Source organism: Myotis myotis, unplaced genomic scaffold (genome assembly GCF_014108235.1).
Source record: "Myotis myotis isolate mMyoMyo1 unplaced genomic scaffold, mMyoMyo1.p scaffold_m19_p_3, whole genome shotgun sequence".
NCBI classification, from domain to species: domain Eukaryota; kingdom Metazoa; phylum Chordata; class Mammalia; order Chiroptera; family Vespertilionidae; genus Myotis; species Myotis myotis.
In genome coordinates this window covers 7,639,232-7,666,210 of record NW_023416335.1, presented here as the reverse complement: position 1 = coordinate 7,666,210, position 26,979 = coordinate 7,639,232, and the positions used below count along the sequence as shown (strand labels likewise).

The 26,979-nt window shown below is 43.2% G+C and overlaps 1 protein-coding gene and 1 pseudogene across 1 annotated transcript; both read left to right on the top strand.

The window, feature by feature from the left end:
• Positions 1-1,187: 1,187 nt before the first annotated feature.
• Positions 1,188-26,979, top strand: FAM149A (family with sequence similarity 149 member A). The gene is given in 14 exon segments (XM_036297768.1): positions 1,188-1,601; positions 3,718-3,828; positions 4,131-4,275; positions 10,364-10,517; positions 11,362-11,561; positions 12,329-12,519; positions 15,033-15,187; positions 19,263-19,348; positions 20,001-20,027; positions 20,581-20,790; positions 21,019-21,139; positions 22,338-22,466; positions 23,395-23,473; positions 26,843-26,979. Coding segments are annotated over 13 exon segments (1,602 nt in total). The 5' UTR covers positions 1,188-1,601; positions 3,718-3,797; the 3' UTR covers positions 26,917-26,979.
• On the top strand, positions 26,226-26,335 carry LOC118652385 (annotated as a pseudogene).

Genomic DNA, 26,979 nt, shown 5'->3' with positions numbered 1-26,979 from the left:
ACCCAGATCTCAAATCCCCCGGCACCAACAGTCCCTCGGCTCTCCTTTCCCCAGTCAGGGGCTGTGCCTGTCCCAAGAGATGCGGCTGTCTGCCACACAGTCTCCTTCTGCCCCTCTGGGCTCAGAGGCCTGGCAAACTTTCCTGCCCAGATCCCTGGTTTTTTACCTTTCCAGGGGAGCTCTGCCTTTCCCGGCTGTAAACTGTCTCACCAGCTGACAGTTTCGCCAATTCGGGGTGGCTGTTATTAGTTTCAGCTGCTTACTCCATTTGCTCCCAGACAAGACCTGGGACGCGTCTGCCTATACTCTGGCCATCTTGAATCTCCTGAAATTTCTTATAATTATTTAAAAATAATGCCCTTATAAATCTTGCCACCTACGTAATATATTTTTCGTTTATTATTTTAAATCATATATTGACTCTATATTTATAATTTCACATAAGCTATGAACTTCATAGTTTACTAGCACTTTCTGAGATTCTTATGTTATTCACATTAAAATAAATAAACATAACATTGTTTTATTGGTCTTCTTGTAAAGTAGTTACTCATAAAATACACTTAAATGTATAGAGGAGTTCGACACATTTTAAAATAGAAGTTTTTAATTTTAGAACAGCTTTAAATGTATAGAAAAGTTGCTTCCTATTATCAACATTTCATATTATTATGGTACATTTGTCACAATTAATGAACCAACAATGATGCATTGTTATTAACTGAACTCTATTTCATTCCAGTTTCACCAAGGTATTAAGGTTCTCCAGAGAACTGGAACCAATAAGATGCATATATCCAGGTCTACAGCACATCTTTATCCTTACTTACAGCTTTACATAGGTATAGAGAGAGAGATAGGTGGCTAGCACTTGTCTGGACAGACCTTCCCACTCAGTCAGCACGGGGAGGGGGAAGGCCAGGCCCTTGCTCCCTGGAGGCCAGGAGAGGCCCCTGGAGCTGGTGCCAAGAGGCTGAGCGACCTTCAGCCAAAGCTCAGGTCACGGGAATGTGAAATCTGGCCTTTGGCGGCCGGAAGGGGAACCGCGTGCTCTCCCGGAGGTCAGAGTCCTGGGAAAGGGGGAGGTGGGGAGGTGGGAAGTGGGGGGGATGGGGGCGGGGAGCCTGCCCAGGTTTGGGAAGAGGGGGCGCTGGGGACCCACAGCCAGGACCAACCCGACCTCCTACACGGCGACCCACCCGGGGAGGAGGAGGCAAAGGCGTGCGGAGGGGACGGAGGTGTCGCCCCGCCGCACAGGAGTCCGGCCCTGGCGGGGCCTCCGGATCTGGCGCGGGGAGCCGTCCTGCGCGCCCGGCGAGCCGCCTCACCCACGGGCCGCGCCGCCCCGGCCGGGAGCGCCCCTGGCCGCGCCGCTGGAGGCTCGCGGTTCCCGGCCGCGGCTCGGCCGCCTGTGCGGGGTTAGCCGGGCGGGGGGCGCGGCGCTGGGCGGGCGGGGAGCCGAGGTCCCGGGGGCGCGGGGAAGCGGGGCCCGCCGCCTGCAGGGGCTCCGCGCGGGGTGTGGGCGCGCCGGGGCGCCCAGGCCTGGAGGCGCGGGCCCGCCCGGGACACGCGAGCGCAGGCCTGGGGCTGATCGTGATTGGGTGAGTCCTGATCTGGGAAGGGAAGTGGCTGAACGCTGGCGTGTGATGTTTGTGCAGTGTGCGTGATTTGTTTTCTGCCTGCAAAGCTGGAATCCATCTCTTCTGTTCCCGCATCCATTCATGACATTCTCGTGCTCACAGCTCGCGGGCCGCCCAGGGGAAGTCGCTCACTGGCTCTCAGAAGCATCCATGACATCTGATTTGACTTCTGCAATCCCCAGCCCAGGTTGCTTCTAGCAGGTCCTGTGTTAAGTCAGGACAGCCTGGGTGTTTTGTAGGGAGGGGCAGGTTGGCGAAGGCCAGTTCATTCCAGAAAGTCACCCTGCATTTCAGCCCATGCAGCATACAGGGCTCATTTCAGACAACCCTTCTTAACAGGAATACACAATTGAAGCTGCCGTGGCTGTTGAAGACTTGAATTTCTACAGGCACTGGTTTGTGGGCGATCAGGAGGCAGCTTTTGCAAAGTAAAAGTAGATGATTCTGTCATTTCCTTGACAACTAGAATGGAGTGACTCATGGAGACTGGGACTCGGCCTTAACTTTGATACATCAACAAATTAATCCGCTGTGGTTCAGTTGTTGCACTTCCGATTACACCAAAAAGTAGGTCCTGTCTGCAAATGAACAGTCCTAAATGTACCCACTGAGCGGAATTTTTTCATCTCTAAATATAAGGAACTACCATAGAACGGTTCTGTGGCGACGTGGTTTGTAATTAAAGCTTAAACTCTCCACCACATCAAGTTTTAAGGTTTGTAGGACGCATCCTGTAAGTTGTGTACATTTTCCTAGACTGTAGGGCTGATGTAGGAGTTGATCATTCACAGGGAATTAAAGATGTTCCGTATATTGCATGAAAGAACAGCACAATAATGCATGCCTGGGAGACAGAGAAACCAACGAGGCAAAACAAGACATAAAAAGAAAAACAGAAAGTAAATGTTACAGATTCTGTTTTTAGTTTACAATGTCAGTAACCTGTGGTTCGTGGAAAGACCAGCTCCATCCCTGTTGTCCTTGTGACCTTGGGCAGTCATTCTCCTGAATTCTGTGGTCAAATGTATAAGCCATTACACTGAACCTGGAAGTCCAAGAAGTTCCACAGACGTCCAGAGACTTTGAAGACAGGGGGAAGAGCAGAGGAGGAAGTTGGAGAAATGGTCTGAAAGTCGTTTCAAGGCGTCCATTTTCTTGTAATCCCCACCCCCACCCCCATACCTGGCCAGCACGCCTGTCTTGGAGATAGATTACTTGGCCATAAAAAAGAGAACTCTTACCATTTACAGATACATGGATGGCCCTAGAGGGTATTATGCTAAGTGAAATAAGTCAGAGAAAAAGACAAATAACATATGATTTCACTTATATCTTTAATCTAAAGAGCAAAGTAAACAAACAAAAGAGAAACAGACTCACAGATGCAGAGAACAAGCTGATGGTTGCCAGATGGGAGGTGGGTTGGAGGGCTGGGTGAGGAAGGTGGAGGGATTAAGAAGTACAAATTCATGGGTGTTAGGTACAGCACAGGGAATATTGTCAGTAATATTGTAATAAGTAGATATGGTGCCAGGTGGGTACTTGAAATGTCAGGGGATCACTTTGTAAGGTACATAAATGTCTAACCACTATGCGTACACCTGAAACTAATATAATACTGACAGTCAATTGTAATTGAAAAATTTAAAAAGTTTAAAGAAATAAAAACAAACAAAAAGAGAGATGCATACTAAGAAATGTTCTGGGAAGTGCAAGTTAACAGGAACTGTTTTCCTAGGGTAGCATTTGCTAATAATAATAGCAGTGAGCAAGGTCAACCTGATCTATCTATAAAGTACAGCAATTTTCAACCTTTTTCATCTGATGGCACATAAACTAATTACTGAAATTCTGCAGCACAACAAAAAATATGTTTTTTGCTGATCTGACAATAAAATAAATATAATGTTGATTCCTTCACATTGGATGGCTATGTAGCATGTGTGTGCACATGTGTGGGTGTAGCGGGACATGGCAGGAAGGAGGGAGCAACGTTATACAAAAGGAAATTCTAAAAGTCTTAATGAATAAAATTATTACATTAGAAATACTTTTAATATTTTGTTTTATTTTTCAGAAGAGGACTGTCAGAAGGATCTAGGAAACACAATTTTTCCCTAAAAAGCAAAGATCCTTTACCTACACATTTTACAAGAAATGTGCAGAAAGCCATTGATAAATATACCTGGTAAGTATTAACCTATGAAACACTTCTGATTGCAAAACCAAAACATGCCCATAATGAATATGGAAAACAAAATTGGAGATTGGCCGTGAATTTCTAAAAGTAAACAAGCAGTTTTATTTTCCGATAAAACTAAAATTAGTGAAATGTTACATTGCATCAGTATTTTAAAATTCTGTGTGCTGTGAACTTGACCAATATATTTAAAGAAAGAAAGAGGAAGTGGCTCAGAGAAGTAAAACCAGTTTCCAGCCCAACCTCTTCCCAGGAAATATTATTTATGTTGCTTCCGTTTGTTCCTGCAGTGAGTCCGTGTCATCGTTTTCATCCAGTGGAAGCCCCACACCCACAGAAGCCCACAGCTCTTGGTCCGGGTCTGGATCGCAGAGTTCGACCTCGACCACGGGTGTATCTACCGAAAGGAGCTCCATTTGCTCATGGAGAGATGAAGTATGTCTCAGAATACTTTGGATAAGTGCATGGTTACAATGTGTGAACAGTGGCTTTCTTATTTTTTAAAATTGTTTTAATTTTTACAATACATTTTTATTGACTTCAGGGAGGAAGGGAGAGGGAGACGAAGATAGAAACATCATTGATGAGAGACAATCATTGATCAGCTGCCACCTGCACACCCCCTAGTGGAGCACAACTCTGGTATGTGCCCTTGACAGGAATCAAACCCAGGACCCTTCAGTCTATAGGCTGATGCTCTATCCACTGAGCAAAACTGTTTAGGGCTCTCTCTCTCTCTCTCTCTCTCTCTCTCTCTCTCTCTCTCTCTCTCTCTCTCTCTCTCTTTCATGTTTTTATTGATTTGAGAGAGAGAGGAAAAGAGAAGGAGAGAGAGAGAAACATCCGTGAGAGAGAATTGATTGTCTACTTCCTGCACCCCCCCTACTGGGGATGGAGCCTGCAACTAGGGCATGTGTCCTGACAGGGAATGAACCAGTGCATAGAATGACACTCAACCAACTGAGCCACACAAGCCAAGGCTGCTTTCTTCTTATTATTTTTAAAAATTATTTATTTATTTATTTATTTATTTAAAAATCTATATTTTTATTGATTTCAGAGAGGAAGGGAGAGGGAAAGAGAGATAGAAACATCAGTGATGATAGAGAATCATTGATTGGCTGCCTCCTGCACATCCCACACTGGGGATCAAGCTCACAACCCGGGCATGTACCCTTGACTACAATCAAACCCAGGAGCCTTTAGTCTGCAGGCCAACGCTCTATCCAGTGAGCCAAACTGGCCAGGGCTGCTTTCTTATTTTTAAAAATATCTTTTTTACCAATTTTGAAAGCATTACCTATAAAACACATGCATAGCCATACATATAAAATCATTTCTATGTCACATGTAAAATCTTAAAAATACAGAACATATAAGGAAAAACAAAAATAACTTATATTTCCATAACTCAAAGTCTCGGCTATTAATAGTTTTGTTTTTTCTACTTCCTTCCCCTCCCTCTCGGTGTGTTACATTTAATTTTTTATATGAGACTAGAGGCCTGGTGCACAAAATTCATGCACAGGAGGGGGTTTCCGCTCAGGCCAGCCTATACCCTCTCCAATCCGGGACCCCTTGGGGGATGTTCGACGGCTGGTTTAGGCCCGATCCCCAGGATCAGCAGTCACACATCCCTCTCACAATCCTGGAGCCCATCCTGGCTCCTAATCCCTCACCTGCCTACCTCCCTGGTCACCCCTAACTGCCCCCCGCTGCCAGCCATGTTGCCGCCAACTGCCCCCTCCCTGCCGGCCTGGTTGCTCCTAACTGACCCCATGCTGGCCTGGTCACCCCTTACTGCCCCCCCCCCCCCCCCGCTGAACTGGTCACCCCCAAATGCACCCCTCCACGAGCCTGGTCGCCCCTAACTGCCTGCCCCTGCTGGCCTGGTTGCCCCACGCAGCCTGCTGTTCAGTTGTTTGGTTGTCCCTCACTGACCTCCCTGCCGGCCTGGTCGCCTCATGCTGCCTGCTTGTTCAGCCATTTGGTTGTTCCTCACTAACGCCCCCCCTGCCCCTTAGCCTGCACCCCACACAACCTGGTGCTCTGTCCTTTGGACGTCTCTCATTAACCCCCCTGCTGACCTGGTCACCCCACAGAAGCTGCTGTTCAGTCACTTGGTTGTCCCTCAGTAACCCCCCTACGGGGCTGGTCATAGGCAGCCATCTTGTGAGGGTGTGAGGGTTAATTTTCATATTACCTCTTTATTATATAGTATCTATGGCTGGAAATTCAGGGCAGATGCTAACAGAAGGAACTCAAGTGGAAAACTTGGGTGAAGTAAAAATTTAAAAAATCGCCCTGGTTAGAGGATTTCTAAGCAGATGTTTTACTTTCACCTTCTAAGTGTTGTGGAAACTGTTAACTTTGACCTTATCTTTGTCATTTTTGGGGGTGGGGTTTGGAGCCAAGCAAGCTTCTAATCTACAGCTCTGTTGGGTGCTCTGCTGATTGCACAGCCCCCTGCCCCTGTAGCCCCTCAAGTGCCCCTGAGCATCCCGGACAAGGCCTTTTGTAAAGCCCTTGTGACTGGGAGCCTCCACTGTAGCCCGTGGGTGTTCTGTCTTCTGCACTTTCTTGTTTTCTGTTTTTCTTTGCTCTCTTTAAAAGCAGTTCTCCACTTGCCCCTCTTCCTCCTACCAACTTACAGCAGCGATTTGCAAAGTGTGGGAGGGGACGCTGGGAGGGAGTCAGCTCTGAGTCACTCAGGACCTCTTCAGAGATGTGCTCTCACTTCTGATAAGCAGCCCCACCTCACGCCCACTCCCTGCCACCCCCACTCGCACTCTGCTCATGAGTGTACAGGTGGGAAGAAGGCTGAGAGTCATGGCTTCACACTGTCCAAACTCTAGATTTTCATGTAATTATCCAGAGAGACCCTTATGGCTTCCATTTATAGAATGCACATTACTCCAGAACCTACAGTTGCTTTTAAACACTTTTATTTATTTACTTTTTGATGGAGAATATTTGCAAAAGCAGCCAAATGCAATCGAGAGAAAATGGAAAGTAAGCCCTCTCCCAGGCTGTACCCAGGCAATTCCCTCCTAAGAGGCATATGTTATTATTGATTTTCTACCTATTTGCATTTTAAAAGAGCATTCAACTCCCTTGCAACCAGGGATTCTAGTTTATTATCAATTGGAGGGAAGAAGTAGCAGAAAATATTGACTAGCATTCTATGAAAATCAGCCTGAGTAAACCATTTGGATCAGGTATGTCGGACTGAATATGCACTTTGTTGCCCTGAGCTGTGGATTAGATTTCAGGTGCACACATCCCTGGAAGAAAAGATAACCAGGCGCTTGCTCTGGAGGCTGCCTGGTCAGTGTTGGTTCTCCTAATTCTGGTAAAGTTCACATTCTCCTCCTTGGACCTGAGGGCTGTAGGACTGTTGCCTCCCAACCGTGGAGAACATGTAGAAAGGCTGAGAGGTTTTCTTATCCACATTTCACTGTAGCCAAGTCCAAGAACCTCTTTAGGTCAGGCAGGAAAAAATAATACTCTGGCCTCACCCTGATAATCCCACCTCAGGATTTTTTTTCATTGATTGAAAGAATGTGAATGGCCCTTTCTATAAGAGCCATTTTCCTTTTCAGTGGTATCATCAGAGAAAGAAATAGTTTGATCTTTGCAGATGTACTTAGATGTGGTCTCACTCCACCATATGAGAGACATATGTCTGCATATTTATTTGTGTGTGTGTGTGTGTGTGTGTGTGTGTGTGTGTGTAAGTGACTGGTTGAACGTTTGACCAGTCGACCATTTAACTGGTTGCTATGACACACACTGACCATCAGAGGGCAGATGCTCAATGAAGGAACTGCCCCCTGCTGGTAAGTGCGCTCCCACAGCAGGAGCGCCGCTCAGCTGATGGGTGACAGATGCCCGGCTCATGGCTGGTGAGTGCAGCTGCAGTGGCTGGAGCCTCTCCTGCCTCTATGGCAGAGCTACCAAGCAGAGACAGCGGCAGATGCAGCGGAGCCAGGGTGAGTGGGAGAGGCACAGAACCCACCCCGGGCTCAGACTCCTCCCTGCCTGCCGCTTCGTGTACTACTGTATCCCTCAGGGGTTCTGTCAGGGCCAGCCTGACAAGTTTGAGCCAGACTAGGCAGGGAGGTGGGAATTGAAAAAAGAAAGAAAGACAAGAAAGCGGGGTCAGGAGGACTCCAGCTCTCGAAGAACTGAAGTAACTTTATTAGCCACACAATCCTATTTATACACAATGCACTGAATAGGAGGTCTGTCAAGAGGAATGTACTCTTTGTTCCTCTTAATCTCTAAGGGAGAGACACAGCAGAAGGACAAGTTCTCAGTACAGCAAATCTCAGTAAATAGTTACAGACTTCTTGGTAAGCTATGAAAGGCTGTTCTCATTCTACAAATGTTGCTCTCATTCTACTGATAATCGCCATCCAAACAAGCCTGGGAAAACTGTGTGGGTAAGGGTCCCAGCCTTGCTAGCACCTACATGTGCAAGGACCTTGCCAGCTTACATCTGGCCCCCAACAGGTTCCTGTGGGGATCATGCTGAAACCGGCAGTCTGATATCCCTTGAGAGGCCCCAGATTGCGAGAGGGCGCAGGCCAGGGTGAGGCACAAATTCGTGCACTGGGCCTCTAGTGTGTGTGTGTGTGTGTGTGTGTGTGTGTGTGTGTGTGTGTGTGTATACATATATATATATATGTATATATATATATATATTAGAGTCATGGCTTCACACTGTCCAAATATATGTGTGTGTGAGTATGTGTGTGTGTGTGTGTGTGTGTGTGTGTGTGTGTGTGTGTGTAAGTATCTATATTAATATCTGTGTCAGTATGTATACCTATTACCTATATCTATCACTATATCTATGTAAAGATCTGAAATATGTCTCATAACTCATGTAGCAGATGATCTCTACTTAATAGTTACAGAAACTGTGGGTCAGAGTGGGATGCAATTTATCAGAAGGGTAAAAATTGCAGCACTGGTGTGTCTGACCACAAAATCCACTTATTTCTACTTTGTCATAATGGGTGCTTTAAATATGTTAGCATCATGGATTACGAAGCTGTTATGTCTACAACTTTTAGTTATGCAACTAAATGTGCATTTCTGTTTTAGGAGTTTGCCAAAATTTCTGAGAAGTGGTTAGCTCATCCTCAGAACAAATGCAAGAATGGCAGATCACCGTTTACCTCTGTGTTCACTAGTATGTGAGCAACACGTGTGTGTTCTCAGTACTGAAAGTAGGGCACAGCTTGGGGGTGGAAGAGGGACAAAGTAATTATTTGCTGAATGACTAGAAAGATGAACCTTACCATTGCGCCAAGATTCCTTATGTAGGAAGGATCACTTGTTGTTTTTATATCAAAGATGGAGACTATAGATTGGATATAAAGGGAATTTTTTCTTCTTTCAACTACTCAGCCAAACTGCTTAGGGGGAAATGCATATAGGTTCTCCGAAGTTCCTCTGTATTGTGCCCGGGGAGGTAAATGAGAATATCCATACAGATATCAGCAGATCTTCTGGTGACATCCACTAGATACCTTTAAAAAATTCTTGACTAGGTGGGTTTTTATCTTTTCTTTTTAGTCCTCTATAAGCCTCCGCCTCAGAGAATGCAATCAAAGGGTAAGGTTTGGTATACAGAATCCATGGTCAGATTGGAGGAACTGCTTTCGGCTGTTCAGGTGTTTGGCCAGTAGGAGGCAATAACATGTAGATTGAAATGCCCTCAGCTGTCTGGCAGCAAGCAATCATTTATGCATCCTTTTCAGGTTTGGGGAAATGCCCTTAGCCATTTCTAACAGGCAATAACACATGTGATTCAGCCCTTGCTGGGTCCCCAAGTTCCATCAACGTTTTGATGAAACTCTTCCATTCATGACATGCTGGAATTAGCCTCCCGCACTTTTCCATCTCATGGCACATGTAAACTAATTACTAAAATTCTGCGGCACACCAAAAATATATTTTTTGCTGATGTGACAATAAAAATAAGTGTAATTTTGAATCATTCACAACCGATAGCTATTGTTGTGCTGGCTATTGTCATTTTTTTATTTGACAATCTAAGGGAAAAGAAGTCAGTGTCCCTGACTAAACAGGCAGGTATGACATGTTTTAAAAATTCATGTGGCAAAAAATATATATACATTTCTTGATGTGCCGCAGAATTTTAGTAATTAGTTTACATGTGCCAGGAGACAAAAACTGTTTAAAACCACTGCCCTAGATGTAAGGATCTGATAGACCTTATCTCCAGATGACTGTTATCATTCTGTCTTGCCTAGACAATCAAACATATTGAGTCAGTGGCTTAGACGCCTGAGAACATGGCCTCAAGTCTGTCAGTGGCAAGAACAGTCTGGCCTCTCCCTGAAAGCCTGTGGTTTTTTGTCATGCCAGGATACTTCCCATGTGTCAGTATGTTCCTTAAAATAGTATTTTACATGACTTTTAATGTTACAAAACATTTTACCTTTTCCAATAAAAATATGAATAGTTTTCTCTTTTTTTAACCTTGCAGAGTATTAGGAAGACAGATCATCCTGCCAACCGGTGAAGGGGTCTGCCACTTCCAGGGCAGCGAGCCTCACTCTGCAGGTCACGAATCCTCCCCAGACGTTCGTGAACACAGCAGCCACATCAGGCAGTATGTTCCTACAAACTGGTTCCAAAAGGTAGTTTTAATGGCATTTTAATTACACTTTTTCATGTCTGTCCCAGCTGTGAGCCTCGGCTCCACCACTTTATATGTTTAAATTTCACTGAAGGGCAGCTACAGAGCATTATTTTTATAAGATGCTTCTGATTCCAGATGATGATGATGATGATATGATGATGATGATGATGATGATGATGATGATTGTGTGTGTTTAATACCGATATCAAGGGAGTTAAAATATATTTTTATTGATTTCAGAGAGGAATGGAGAGGGAGAGAGAGATAGAAACATCTGTGACGAGATAGTCATTGATCAGCTGCTTCCTGCTCAGCCCACATTGGAGACTGAGCCCACAACTTGGACATGTGCCCTGACCGGGAATCGAACTGTGACCTCTTAGTTCATAGGTTAATGCTCAACCACTGAGCCACACTGGCTGGTCAAGGGAGATACCTTTTCAATCTTCGTTTCAAAGAATTTCTGAAAGGTGAGCTAGATACAAAATCAAAACTATTGGATCCTAAGACCCAAGGCAGTAGCAGCAGAAGGACTGAAACTCCAGCCATTTTCTTTTGGTCACTAACAGATTTCAATGAATGCCTCCATACCGTCACATATACTTGGGACGTGCCATGACATCCTTTCATTGTAGCAAAGAGGATGCAAATTCATAGAATAATGTAGGCTTCCAAGAAGCCCTTACAATGTTAGATGATGCCCGTGTGAAAATGTTGCTTCTAAGAATGACTTTTGTTAAATGTAATATTTAGTGACTTTTGCATCTGGGACTCTGTGCTTTCTGGATCATTTAAAGACCTACCATAATCATGCACACATTGTATTCTTGACGCTCTACAAGCTCCCATGGAGAATCTGCTTTCCCTGTAGGCTGTGCATCTCCGGCTCTCAAGTACTCCCAGCAGCACTTGCAGCCCCGGCCCTGACAGATGCTGACTGCACAGAAGTAGCCGACCTAGCAGCATGTTCATCCCTGCAGGAAGAGGTCTATGATGTGGATGGAAAAATCGAAGAATATTTCGCTTTCGACTGAAAAGAAGAGTGAGTAGAATTTTATTTGGCACTGACTTAATGGTTTCATAATATTAATTTATTTGGTATGTAGTTTGATTACATGCTCATTTAGTGTATATTTCACTTTCCAGAAGATTTTCCATTCTTTGGAGAGTATTGTGCTCTCAAAAGCTTTCAGGTTCCTGGCAGGAAATGTCTAGGCTAGAAGACTGCTTCCCTTTCTTGTCTTTTTTAAAATACATTTTTATTGATTTCAGAGAGGAAGGGAAAGGGAGAGAGAGAGAAACAGCAATGACGGGAGAGAATCACTGATTGGCTGCCTTCTGCGTGCCCCATTCTGGGGATCGAGCCTGCAACCCAGGCATGTGCCCTGACGAGGAGTTGAACCGTGACCTCCAGGTTCTCAAGTAGACGCTCAACCACTGAGCCACGCCAGCCAGGCTGTTTTTGACAATATGGTACAGATAGAAAGCAAGAGTTGTGTTTAGCATAATGGTGAACATGCCTTGGTGCCCAAGAGCTCCTGGTATCCTATACCTGGCTGTACAGAGGGCAAAGGTCCAGTTTCAGCACTAAATGCATATTTGGTTCTTAAACAAAAGCCACACATATTATATACTAAAATGTGATGGAAAATTGGTACGTTAAAAAATAATGCACTGTTTTAAAAAAGAGTGTGATGTTTATTTATATGTGTATAATACACATTGATGAATGCGTGTTAAGTAGATAGGTAGCATTATTTACCTTTAATCCTTGATTCTTTTAGTAATTAGGATGGATTTTGTCCTTAGTGACGATGAACACCTTGAACAGAAATCAGCTCACCACTTTGGGATGCGGCACAAGCACGGACTTCCTCCCATTTCCCCTCATGACTGTATCAAAGACGCTGTGGCCGTAGAAATGTTTGATCACATCTGGACAAATGTGGTAGAAATACTGGAAGAGCTGATTAGAAAAAACTGGGAAGTTACACTCACAGGTACTTATTTGGTGAACTTGACCTAATAAAAAGAAAGACAAAGACCCGTGCCCTAGATGGTTTGGCTCAGTGGATAGCATGTCAGCCTGCCGACTGAAGGGTTAATTCTGGTCAAGGGCATATGCCTGGGTTGCAGGCTCGATCCCTAGTAGGGGGCATGCAGGAGGCAGCTGATCAATGATTCTTTTCCATAATTGATTTTTCTATCTCTCTTCCTCTCCCTTCCTCTTTGAAATCAATAAAAATATATTAAAGAAAAAAGAAAGAAAAAGAGGCCTAGTTTGTCAGTGCTGTGCCCCACCCAGCCTGGCCGTACGTAGGGCATGATTGGGGTGAGAGGGACAGGGATTTTCTGCCTTCATTCACAAGTGATCTTTAATCACTTCAAAAAGGACATTATCCTTTTTGAGTCGTAAAAATGATATACTAGTACAGTAGGTCCTCAGGTTATGTTGGAGATCCATTCCTACTGCATGATATAACGCTATTATGTAAGTCAGAACCACCTACATAAGCACCTGCGTCACTCAGATGGAGCACATACACAGCAGTAATGAAGTGAAACAGTAAAAAAAATTTAAAAGAAAGATAACAATTCCTGACCTTTACTTGTGGTAAATAATAAAAAAAAAATTAAAGCACATATGTACATATGTCGAAATGATGGAACTTTTTTTTTAATAAATAAATGAGAGATGGTGACTTATCCACGAAATGATGTACATCGAGTCCGACGTAACATGAGGACTGTCTGTACATATGCTCTAGGGGAAAAAACACACAGAAATATACAAGAAAGAAGCTAGAGGTCATATTTTTAAAAATGTATTATGGAAAAAAAATCAAACAAAAACCTTACCTAACTAATCTCTAATAATGGGATATTAGCTTTTTATTGTTTATGATGTTATTTGTAAAGTAAAATGTAAACATAGATTATTTAATAATCATTTCATTTAACTTTATAAAATGTTTTCTAAATTAGTTGAAACTGAGCAGAAGCAAATCTATAATAATACAAAAGCATAATATATTAATTAGATGTACAGCCAAATGACCTTCCGGACGTCATTCCAGATGTCCTTCTGGACTAAGCTGCGCCAGCAGGGGCTGAGGCAGAGGAGGTTAGGGGCAATCAGGCAGGCAGAACAGTTAGGGGCGATCAGGTGGGCAGGCAGAGTGGCTAGGGTCGATCAGGCAGGCAGGTGAGCAGTTAGAGGCAATCAGGCAGGCAGGCAGGTAAGCGGTTGGGTGCCAGCAATCCTGGATTTTGAGAGAGATGTCTGACTGCCAGTTTAGGCCGGCAGGGATCAGACCTAAACTGGCAGTCAGACATCCCCTGAGGGGTCCTGGATTGCGAGAGGGTGCAGCCCAGCCTGAGGGACCCACCCCCATCCAGTGCACAAATTTCTTGCAACAGGCCTCTAGTCATAGAAATGTTAGTGGTGCATGGTGCTATGTGATCAATTTATATAATCCTATCTAATAAAGAGGGAATATGCTAATTGACCCTCACGCCGTCGCAAAGATAGTGGTGACAACAGCCAATAAGGAGGGAATATGTTAATTGACTGCCACACCCTCAAAGATGGCAGTGCCCATGGGCAATAAGGAGGTAATATGCTAATTAACTACTCTGCCCTCAAAGATGGTGGCACCCACAGGCAATAGGAGAGAATATGCTAATTGACTATCCCACCCTCAAAGATGGTGATGCCCACAGCCATAAGGAGGGAATATGCTAATTGACTGCCACACCCTCAAAGATGGCGGTGCCCACAGCCAATAAGGAGGGAATGTGCTAATTGACTGCCATGCCCTCAAAACTGGTGGCGCCCACAGCCACAAGATGGCAGTGTCCAGTCCCCTCAGCCCCACCGGGGCGCCTGCCTCCAGAGTCCCCCAGTCCCCTCAGCCTCCCAGTCACCAAGGGCAGGCCCGAGGTGCAGGCAAGCCTCAGCTGTTGGCTACCCAGCCACTCAGGGCTGCCTGAGGTTCAGGTAACCAGGGCTGGCCGAGGCTTGCGCTGCCGGCAGTGGCAGCAGCAGAGGTGTGATGGGGGTGTCGCCTTCCCCTGATTGCCAGGTCGCCTCCCGCCCCTGAGGGCTCCCGGACTGTGTGAGGGGGCAGGCTGGGCTGAGGGGGCCCCCCTCCAGTGCATGAATTTTCATGCACCAGGACTCTAGTAGAGTAATAATCATGCTAATTTAAATATTATTATTTTTCTAAACAAAGGGATTAGTTCTGATATTATAAAATTATGAGAATTATTCTTGCTTCAGTATATAATCTCTACTTTTCTGCCTAATACTGAAATGATAGGCATTCATTATGTTTGTGTGGAGAAGTATCATGTCAGCCAATAGCACCATGGGTCTCTGCTCTCTATAGCAAGGTCCAAGGCCATAGCAAACTCATGCTAACTCAAGAACAGATATTTTCTGTAAACAGTGAATTCTAAGTACCTATATTAGATAAAATTATTAATAATATTGTATTTTCTGTTGACACAGGAAGAAGAAAAGAGAAAGAAAAACTGAAAGTCGCTGAAGCTAAATCCCCACAGGGACTCATTTCCCGTATTAACACTGATCTAATGAGTGTTCCCCCATCCAGAAGTTTTGCATCTCAAAGCATCTCCCTGGCTTCTGATCTTAATGCCCCCAGGTAATGCTTTCCCCCTAGTCTCTCTCTTTCCTTCAGTTTTTATACCTTTGGCTTCAGTTTGCCAAGATTACTATTCTAGCCTAACTGGTTTGGCTCAGTGGATAGAGTGTTGACCTGCGGACTGAAAAATCCCAGGTTCAATTCGGTCAAAGGCATGTACCTTGGTGGCGGGCATATCCCCAGTAGGAGGTGTGCAGGAGGCAGCTGATTGATGTTTCTCTCTCATCAATGTTTCTAAATCTATATGACTCTCCCTTCCTCTCTGTAAAAATTCAATAAAACACATTTGTTAAAAAAAGATTAGTATTTTATTAAAGTTTATTATCAAGATATCTGGTCTGTTTGTTAATAAGACTAATTTTTAAAATACTTATTTCATGGAGTTTAATAGAATCACCGTATTCTTTAATAGAGTGGGGACACTCAGATTTGAAACTTTCCATCAGCTTTGAGCTGTAGTACGGTTTCCATATTTTTGAAGAGAAAAAAATGTTTGCCCCAATATTTCTAGCCAATTTGCAGGTTACAAATGTTCTCATCTCCTCTCACCAAAGTGATAAAAGAATCAGTCAGTGAGTATACATTGGGTTAATCCAACATTTATTGAGTTTGTGTAAAGTGAACTATATTAGGTGTTTTGAAGAGATATGTAGATGAAGAAAGCATAGTCCCTGACCTAGTAAAACAAAAAGTATGAAACAAGTCAGATGCAATACATTCGGCGGATTATGTGCAAAAGCAATGTGTTTTATGAGAATAAAGGAGTAGGAAGTCTGCATGGGTCATTTCAGGCCCATCAAAGGCACGGAGGAATGTAAGATGGGGCATGTTTAGGGAACAGTGATTGGACTTCCGGTTAGAGCAGTGGCTCTCAACCTGTTGGTCGCGACCCCTTTGGAGGTTGAACTACCCTTTCACAGGGGTGGCCTAAGACCATCCTGCATATCAGATATTTACAGTATGATTCATAACAGTAGCAACATTACAGTTATGAAGTAGCAATGAAAATAAATTTATGGTTGGGTCACAACATGAGGAACTGTATTTAAAGGGCCAGAAGGTTGAGAACCACTGGGTTAGAGGTTGGGATACTGGGACCTGCAGAGGCATTGTGGCAAGACCAGTGCATTTGGAATCAAGAGACCTATAGGGTGAATTATATTGGATGTGTTGATTGAACTTTTCTAAACTTTAGGTTCCTAATCTATAGAATGAGGATAGTAATATGTTGTCCAAGGGATTGTGTTGAGGGCAATATCGTGTCAATATGACAGTCACTAACACAGAACCTAGCAACTGTCTTAGTAAATTTTTGTTGAATTGCATTCTTACTCAAAGACCTAGTGGAAAGCGAAGCTTATTCATGGGAGACCTTCGGTAGTACTAAGGAGTTGGGATTTTATGTGTCGCACAGCCCATCTTCTGTAGAGGGGAGCAGAGAAAAGGGGTTTGAGAGGGCTCCTGGTCTCAAGCTACATATAATTTATTGGCAGGAGTCCAGCCATGCCACACGCACAGGCACACACACAAGATGAGGCAAACTAGTAGGTAGTAGAGTGACTGAGAGGTTGAGCTTTGGGTATAGACTACAAGTTTGGAGCCTGACATCATGATTTATTAGCTTTGTGATCTTGAATCAGCCCCTTTCCTTCAAAACTGGTTTTGTTATCTATGAGAATTAAAGGAGACAAGTCATTGTGTGGCATAGAGTAGGCACTCAATAAGTGTTAGTTCTATTATTGTAATCAGATGCTAATTATATCATATCATATTATGTTATATTAAATTTCATTGTATTATAATAGTTATATGTCCTTTAGCTCATAAATGATGTAGGGTTCAAAGGAAAAACAGCATACCCCTCACAAAGTAGAGCAAGCATGTCAAACTCGTGGCCCGTGGGCCGCATGCTACCCACAACGAATATTTTTGCAGCCCAGCCAATAAACGGCATCAAAGGAACATTTTAATAAAAATTTCATAACTTAAGTTTTACAATATTCTGTTAAACATAATTATTAATAATGAACTACAGCGTTTGCTAATGACTGATTACTATAATTGTGTTGCATTCATTTCCCTTACGATCCTTATGTGCAAGCACACCATTTCTCTCCACTGATACTAGCAGCGAATATTATAGCAGCCAATTGCCACTTCTTTAGTCTTGTACTGACTTGTTCGGTGTGTGCAACAGGAAATATTTTGCTTTCGGAGAACAAGAAAAATAGGTTTATTTGCGTTACACTTATTAATTTGTGCAGTTATTCAGCGTCTGGTAAGTTAATGTTCAAGAAAAAATATTAACTTTTAATAAATGTTCTATTATTTTATGTTAACGATTACTCATTTATTTCAGCCCTTCGTATTCACCATGTCTTTATCAACATAAGCCTACGTTTCTATAAAAATGGAATCTTTTTTTTTTTTGCAGCCCACATGAACTTAAACCTTGTTTATTTGGCCCGTGTTAGCCTTTGAGTTTGACAGGCTTGAAGTGAGTAAGACCTTAACTGAATCTTAAACAATAGCCAAGATTTGGTAAGCTGAAAAGAAAGGGGAGGGTACTCAAGGCAGAGGCAGAAACATGCCCTAGCCCAGGAGCAAGCCTACGGAATGCCTTTGTGAGACTGAAAGGACCCAGGCCTGAACAGGGCATACAGGTCGGTGAGCACTGGTTTGAAACAGGAATACCTAACAGGATCGCTTTATTCTCCAGTGTGCAGGCTTTACAATACGTCTGATTTGCTTTTGTTGTTGGAGTTGCTATGAGTTTGTTGTAAGTTTTGGTCTCTTGAAACTGCTCTGACAGGTTCAACATCATCTCCCACTTTGCATACTAAAATATGCAGCGTGAATTACATAGAAGCGAACAGTGGATAACAACATAGAACCTTTAAACACCAGGCAGAAGAAATAAACTTGAGAAATAGGAACATTGCGCAAATGTTCCCATTTCTCAAGTTTATTTATTTTACCTGATGATATCTAAGCAGTTATTTACAAATATTTGGTGGTTTTTAATAGTTTTAGGAAATGTTTTCTACATCTATTTTTAGGTTCTTTTTTGGATAAATGCTGAAAGAAAATGCATGGACAACACAGGTAAAAATACAAATAAATACTAATAGAACTTATTTTGAAATAGTCAAAGTATTCTAGTGGTAATTGCAATAGGCCTTCATTTATTCTAACATTTCTTTGTACATTTATCCAACATGAGGGAAATGTGATTGTAGTTGCTAGTTCTATTCTTGACCCAGAATAGAATTCTAGTGTCAGATACCCAGTTTCTCTAGGTCTAAATACTATTTTGAATCTTAGTTGGACATATTAAGGAATTGGAATAAAGAATTGATTATTGAGTCCTTAATTCATGCTTTCACCAATGTTGTCTAATGTCATTCCCATAATAATTCTATGAAGTAAGTGTCATTATTCCCAATTTAGAAATCAGGAAATTAAAACTCCACAGTAATCTTCCCATGATCAACAACCAGGAAGCAGTTAGAACTGGGATTTAAATTTAAGCCTTTGGATCTGGGGCTTGGAGTTTTCCAGGCACCATGCTGCTCCCAGGAAGCAGAGGGGGAAGCTGTGAAGGACAAGGGAGGGGAGGTCCAGAGCAAGCTGACCGGTCAGGAGCTGGGACCCCTTTGCTCTGCTTCTCCTGGTGCTCTCTGCACCTGCCTCCCCCTGGGGTGCCCTGGAGGCTGCGTTCCCTGGCTGTCTTGCCCAGAACCTGTCCGCTGTGGGCGCTCAGAGATTAGAGAACATGAGGTGTGGTGTTGCTTTTCTCCCGGCTGCCAGGTCACAGTGTGTTGGTGGCATTTCTCCAGGCAGCAACCCTTGTCGCTCCAGGCCCAAGTGTGGGCATGTGTCCCCACTGTGATAAGCCTTGGGGAATTAAGCTGTTCCTTGTTAATTTCGCTCCCCACCTCTTTACAAACTCTAGTTTCTTCATGGAATGTTCCTCCCATTAGCCTGTCTGAATGTGCCGTTGCTTCCTGTGGATTCCTAGCAGGCAGTCATGGTGTCAGTGGCTATGGATGCTTTTTAATTTTGATTGTTTTTACTTTCCTCAGATCCATCGCTTCTCCAACAATTTTTATAGTGATTTGAATGGTGTGATGACAATTCAACCAAAAACACTTCAGCAGATGCCGGAAGCCGGTCCATCCTTGCTGCTTGACGCAGTTGCTGCAGGGAAGAAACATCTGCACAGCATATGATTCAAGGGACCTGGTGTATATGGCATACTGTTCTTAATATGTTTGCTCCCCTTCTTGGCGCTAGGTGTTTTAACCAAGGTCACCTCTCCGAGAAAGATTGTTTCCCCAGGTAGGGATTTTTCCCTGAAGTTAGGGAGGGAATAAAACCCCTTAACTAAGTGCCAGGCAGGTAGTTAATCACTTTAACTATCAACAATCACGATTAAGCTACATAATCTTTACTCCCTGGAATGGAGATAAGAAAGGCCCTAACCTTTGGAATAGAAATTGATAGGATTAAAATCAACTGGTATAAATACAGATGTAACAAGACAATAAAAAATAGAACCTGGTTGGAGAACCTAGCAAGAGAATATGGCTAGAGAACCTGGATAGAACCTGGCTGGAGAATCTATTGAGAGAACATGGCTAGAGAACCTGGACAGAACCTGGCTGGAGATCCTGGCCACAGAACCATGCAAGAGAACCCAACTATGCTGATCAACTGAACGCTGCTGCCTCCGTGTCATTCCTTCTTCGCTGACTCCATCCACACCTTGGGGAACCCCTGGACCTGTTGGGGCTGGACCCCAACAAGCAGAGACCGACCCATTTTGCAGACAGAACTCAGTACGTATGAAAAATAACCACCCAGCCTCCTCCCTGTGCTGTGCACACATGAACACCTGGACTGTGGTGGGAGTGAGAGAATGAGAATCACACTCAGGGCAGGTCACAGCCAGTGTGAGGATAGAAACATGCTATTCAAATATCGACCACAGAAGGATTACTGTTAGGTTGGGGCACATAAGAAAAAGGGCCCAGACACCATGATTCTCTCTCATCATTGATGTATCTCTCTCTCTCTCCATCTCTCTTCCTCTCTGAAATCAATAAAAATATATTTTAAGAAAAAGAAAAGGGGAATGTAATAGAAAATTCTTAATCTTATGGGCTATAATGTTTGATCATAAACAATAAGAAACTTCGATCTTTTCTCTCTATTGATGATTCTTCATTGAAATTGAAACTGAACTGGAAATGATAATCTGTTTATCCTTTAAATGGAATGGGTATCGTCTAGGAGCCAGGCACTGTTCTTGTTGGTGTCTGGTCATGGGCAAATGTTCCCTAGTCTCACAGAGCTTGCATCTCAGTAATTAACTTGATTTCCCTTCCCCAGGAATGAACAAGAGGACAAATCACTGAGTGTGGGAGCTAGTGCCCTTTCTGTGGCCCACGACCAGCTGGGATGAATCTCAGGCTCCTGCCGACTACAGACTTCTGCAAAGAAAACACCGGTACACAGGAGGCTGCCTTCTCTCCCTTCAGACTCACAGAGAATGAAAACCCCCAATGTGGACAGTGAGGAGGTGCTTAGGGGAACAAGACTGTACATCCTGCTTCTCTCATGATAAACCAATACAGGCTGACAGCGATTGCTCAGGAGAAGGTGACAGAGCTAGCTGGTGCCAGGCCCCTCCCCACATTTGTCTTCCTGAACTCAGCTCATTTCTCTTGGAAGGCAGACTGTGATGAAGAGCTCACACCAGGAGCTGTGTAAGGTCTGTTCTCTGTCTTGACTCCCGGATGCTCAGTTAGGTGTTGTTGTTGTTCACAGGCAAACTGGCGTGGACCACATGTCCTCCCCACCAGTCCACACCGCACGGAGAAGGTTACCCCCCATAGGCCCCGAGCCTGCTGAGCAGAAGGTGGCAGTTCCTGGATCTCAGCCTGTCTCTGTAAGACACATTCCATTATATTAAAGTGCACCACTCAAACAAACAAACAAACAACATATAATCTTGGTACTTTGCAGTGAAATCATTAACATAAAATGTCTCCATAATCTGCTTCCTGAAAATAAGTGGCCTGTGAGAATTTACAGGGGCTGGTAGGGTTCATTCACTATTTTGTGAAATAAAAACATGGCTTATGCTAAATGAGGGAGTGTATCTGTCTGGGACATACCTGGTGGTCAGGATGGTGTGCAGAAAATAGCATGAAGGTGAGGTCAGGAGACAGGCAGATGTGTGTTGGAATCCTGTCACCCAGTCTCTGTGTGATCTGGTATAAATGAATCTCTCTGAGCCTCAATTTTGTCATCTATCAAAGGGCAATAATAATTGCTACCTCAAAAAATTGTTATAGGGATTCAATGAATGTAAAGATGTTAAATAATGACTGGCATAAATGAGGAGCTCAGTCACATACCCCTGCCATTTTTATCAGCTCTCATTTTCCCGCTAACTTTCCTATGTTTACTGCCATGTAGAAGCAGTCCCTTCTTCAGCCAAGCTCAGCTCAGCCCTGCAATTGGGAAAGGTCTGGGGAAGCTGTGCTGCTGGTAACAGGCACAACCATATTTCATAATGACCACACGCTCTGCTATGACACAAGTAGCATGTGTCTATTTTGTAGAACACAGAAGCACCCAGGTTGTGGCAACATAAAGCTTAGGGAGAGAACAAACGCTGAGGCAATGTTTTCTCTTGCATTCCCTGTGCCTCCCTGGGCATAGCCATGGACCCATTCCCAGGAGGTCAGAGTGGCAAAGCTTTAATATTTAAGCTTAGACTATTGAGGCTGAGCGTGAAATCACAAAAGAAGGCAAATAACACCTTAAAAAGAGTCAGATGCTTCACAACTGCAGAACTACATTTTTATTGTATTTAATACTAAGAATTTGATGTAGTAAAGGGTTTTAACCCATATTTACCAATTAGGACATTGTTATTTTATTAGGTTAAAAAACACAATTCCATAATTAAAATATTTCTATATTTATGCTTCGTAGATCTTATGATTAACAACATATAAATATGTTTTCATATAAGTGAATAAATGAATGACTAAAGGAGTGAAGCATATATAGATTTGTTTTTTGTTTTTTTAAGGTGTGAATTTTATTTAAACAATAACATATTATCTCTCATTTAGTACAGAGGAAGGCATGCACAAAACCATGTTTTAAGTGCAATCCCCAATAGTATAGAACGATCACCTCTTCGACAAAGATCTCTGATTGTGGAACAGTTTTCAAGGCCCAGCACAATCCATTCATTCTGGGTAGGTTATCTGTTAACTGTATTTTGCTTTTATTTTTGTTTTAATTAAAATGTTTGGGTGACATTGGCTAATAGGATCATACAGGTTTCGAGTGTACATTTCCATATGCATGCTCTGTATGCTGCATTGTGTTAACTATACTTTGGTTTTTAAAAATATCCACCCCATGCCCTGGCTGGTGTGGCTCCGTTGATTGAATCTTGTCCCATGTACCAAAAGGTCACTGGTTCAATTCAAGGTCAGGGCACATGCCTGGGCTCAATCCCCAGAAAGGGATGTGCAGGAGGCAGCTGATCAGTGCTTCTCTCCCTCTCCCTTCCTGTCTCTCTAAAAACAATAAAAACATATTTTAAAAAAATCCAAAGCAAGTGCCCACCAATAGACAAGTGGATAAAGAATTTGTGCCACATGCCCATACATACATACAATGGAATATTCGTCATAAAGAAGAATGAAATTTTACCATTTGTCACAGCATGGAAATAAGTCAGTTAGAGATAGACAAATACCATATAATTTCACTTACATGTGGAATCTAAATAACAAAATAAATAAGCAAAATAGAAACAGGCCCATAGGTACAGAGAACAGATTGATGGTTGCTAGAGTGGAGGGGGTATTGAGAAGTACAGATGGTTAGTTACAGAATAGTCATGAGGTTATAAGTACAGCAGAGGGAATCTAGTCAATAATATTGTAACATCTGTTGATGGTGCCAGGAGGGGACTGGAAGTATCAGGGAAACACTCTGTAGAGTATATGATTATCAAACCACTATGCTGTACACCTGAAATCTATACAAAATAATATTGAATGTAAAAAATATATACTACTGTCTAAATGTCAAACAAGGAAAAAAGTATCTGAAACAATAGAACTCATCCTTCTAACTCATCCTAAAACTCATCCTTTATTTTTCTTCTAACAGTCAGACACCCCTCAAAAAGGTTCATTGACTCTGATGGAGTTTGCTGGTCACACCTGGGCAGGTCAAGGTTTGCTGACAGGTCAGTGTTCTCCATGGATAAATAAAATGATGTAATGTGTGACATTGTAAGTTTTGGAAAAGAAGTTGAAGATTTCCCCCTGGATGGGACTGTTGTGGACCCCATCAGAGGAAATACCAAGGGTTTGTGGTCTAAACCAGACCTCAGAAACCTCTATAAAGAGCGAAACTGCTAAGGCAAGCTGTAGTTGTAAAGAGGAAAATGCCCAAATGCTTTTTAATCAACTTAAGATCTCACCCTCAAAAAAAAGGGAAAAGGCTGCCTTCTGAGTCCTAAGGGTAATTAGTGTCTCCTTCAGCTGTGGAGGTTCATGCTTTTCTCCTAAATAAAACCCTAATCTTAGATTCTCTTTGAAGATCTAATGATAACAATGCTTAATAAAATTAATACATACATTCTAATTATTTATGTAGAGTTTTACAGATGAGTGTGCTCTTCGAAGAATAAAGTTTCTCATCAGAATTCAAGGCAATGATGTTTTAATTTTCAAACTATGACCAATATTTTTTTTCAAAGGCAAAAGATTGATCAAAATGAACTTTTATTGTTGCAAAATATTTTTTCATCTCTAACTGCCTGTGATCACAAACACACCATTGCTACTGCTTATATGTATGACAGGATAATATTGAATTTGTGAAATCATTCAAACACAGTCAAGGTTAGAGAAAAATAGAGCACATGGTCAAATCATCATAGGCAAGGTGACATTTGGAAAAGAACGTTATGGGAGTCTAATTATGTGGACACTGGCTCCTAAGGGAACCAAGTAGTGCTTGTCCTGTGTCACACACATGCTTCCGTTATGACCAACATTTTTATTCGGGGAGGCCACATGGCGTTGTCATGAGGTGTGCCACCCTGGAATCAAGGTTTCTTTTTCTTTTTTTAAGACCTTTTTATTGATTTCAGAGAGGAAGGGAGAAGGAGAGAGAGAGAAACATCGATGATGAGAGATTCACTGATCATGCCCCACACTGGGGATTGAGCCCACAACCTGGGAATATGTCCTGACTGGTAATCAAACCATGACTTCCTGGTTCATAGGCCGATGCTCAACCACTGAGCCACGCCGGCTGGGCTCAAATGCTTGGTTTCCATCCTGGCTCTGCCCTCTACCAGCCGAGCAATCTTTGGGTTGTCTCAATCTCTCTCTGGGCCTCAGTTCCTTCTTTTATAACAGGCTGGCTGATAAAATAATTATTGGAAAAATGTATGGAAAGGATCTAGCTAGATGCCGGAAAGACATTGTTTGCTATAAATGTTCATAATATAAATTATGACCATTTGTATTACAGATCATCTAACAAATAAAGGGTAATTGCTATTTTCAGGGAAACACTTCATATATTATAATTTTAAAATAAATTTAGCAAAATTTATGCATTGGAACAACAGAGGTTTGTCAGTGCTTGCCTCACCCTTCTATAGTTCTGTAGCAGAGTCATGTTAAAGATTCTAAAGATTCTTTAGCCCTTTGAGATTTTTCTCCAATGCTAAATAGCTCCAGGCTGCTGTACCTTTCCATTGCTTTTTTTTCTTTTATATTCCCTAGCGCTATTCGCTATCATGGTCAGTGACAATAGTTCTTTCTCTAAGAGACTGCCATGCTACATTATCAAGTATTGCTTTTAACAGAATCATAGATGGTCAAGCAGAATTAGACACCCAAGTTTGTTTATCAATAAATTACAATGTACTAACTGCTCACTCTGTGCCTAGTTCTGCGCTAAAGGCAGAGATTCGAACACCAAGGACATTTTGGTCCGAGCCTGAAGGGACATTCAGGCTAATGGGGAGATGGAAAGGGCTGTGGGAGTGGCGAGCGGGGCCACCTGGCTGGATATGCAGGTGGGGAAAGGGGCAGAGAACCTTCCTGGGGGAGGCATGAGCCACTGAATTGGGAGGAACACCCTGGGGTATGTGAGAGAGAAAGGAGTGAAGGCTGATACCTAGGATTCTGTGGGTGATGCTGAAAGAGGGAACTTGAGGAGTTCTGATGAATTGTTTTGGAGACGTTGACTACAGCATGCTGAGTGGATGTCAGCTAATTTGTTGGGCACACGAGAGTGAGGTTAGGAGATGGAACTGGGCTCTGAATTTGCTGTAACTCCGCACTCTTGATTTTTCACCAAATCTAAGTCAGTTAGGCTCTTCTCAGGAACTTGTGACAACAATTATTACTGACGGTCAGAGTCCCTTTTCATTTCTGTAGAAGGGAATGAGGGTACATCAAGAGAGATGTTTCTCTAATTCTAAGGTTCTATTTCCCTTTTTCTCTGACAATCAAGCATGTGGTCTCTTTCTTACCTTTGCTTCCAAGTCAGAAAGCATCTGGAGCTATTAACTTACCAACATATTGTTTTTGTGGCTTAAAAAAAAGGAGGGGAGGAGCTGATGGTGTCCGCAACAGCGGGAAGCAGGTGACTTTGCTTCTACCCCCATGGGGCTGGCAGACCTCCCTACTCAACTGCCTGGGCCTCGGGACCCGCTGTGGGGAGAAGGTCCCTGCACCCCACCTGCCTGGAAGGACACATGGCCAGCCCCGAGGCTTGGTGGGGACGAACACCTTTCCTTCTTCTCAACCCCAGATGGCAGTTTTTGCACGTGACTGTTTCCTGGTGTGTGTTAAAGTGACATTAAATACCTTTTTTCTTTTCTTTTCTTTTTAATATATTTTTATTGATTTCAGAGAGGAAAGGAGAGGGAGAGAGAGAGATAGAAACATCAATGATGAAAGAGAATCATTGCTTGGGTGTGGAGAGAGCAGAGTGCCTGAAGAATGGCTTCTCTGTGTACAACACATCCAATAGCAACTTGGGCTTACTTCTCATGGGTGGCAGAATACTATGGCCTTCCTGTGACATTACACCAGGGGTGGGCAAACTTTTTGACTGGAGGGCCACAATGGGTTCTTAAACTGGGCCGGAGGGCCGGAACAAAAGCATGGATGGAGTGTTTGTGTGAACTAATATAAATTCAAAGTAAACATCATTACATAAAAGGGTACGGTCTTTTTTTTTTTTTTTTTAGTTTTATTCATTTCAAACGGGCGGATCTGGCCCGAGGGCCGTATTTTGCCCATGGCTGCATTACACCCTATACAAAAAAAAAAAAGAGAGAGAGAGAATCATTGGTTGGCTGCCTCCTGCACACCCCCTCCTGGGATCGAGCCCCCAATCCAGGCATATGCCTGCAAACCAGTGATCCTTCGGTCTGCAGGCCGACGCTCTATCCACTGAGTCACACCAGCTAGGGCACCTTTTTTCTTTTTTAAAAATACAGTCTCCATGGGCTATAAAAAACATCCCTTTTCAGACCTGGATTTTTTAACATTTTAATGAGAATTACTTTTGGTTGGTGTTTCAGGTTCGCAGTATCCACCCAAGTCTTTTCAGAGGACAACTCCGACTTTAAGAAAGAGATTTCAAGTGGCATCTTGATGTTGCTTCCCCAGAATTGCAGCCTTTGCTGGGCCCCCCAGAGCCTCTGCGACCACTTGTCAC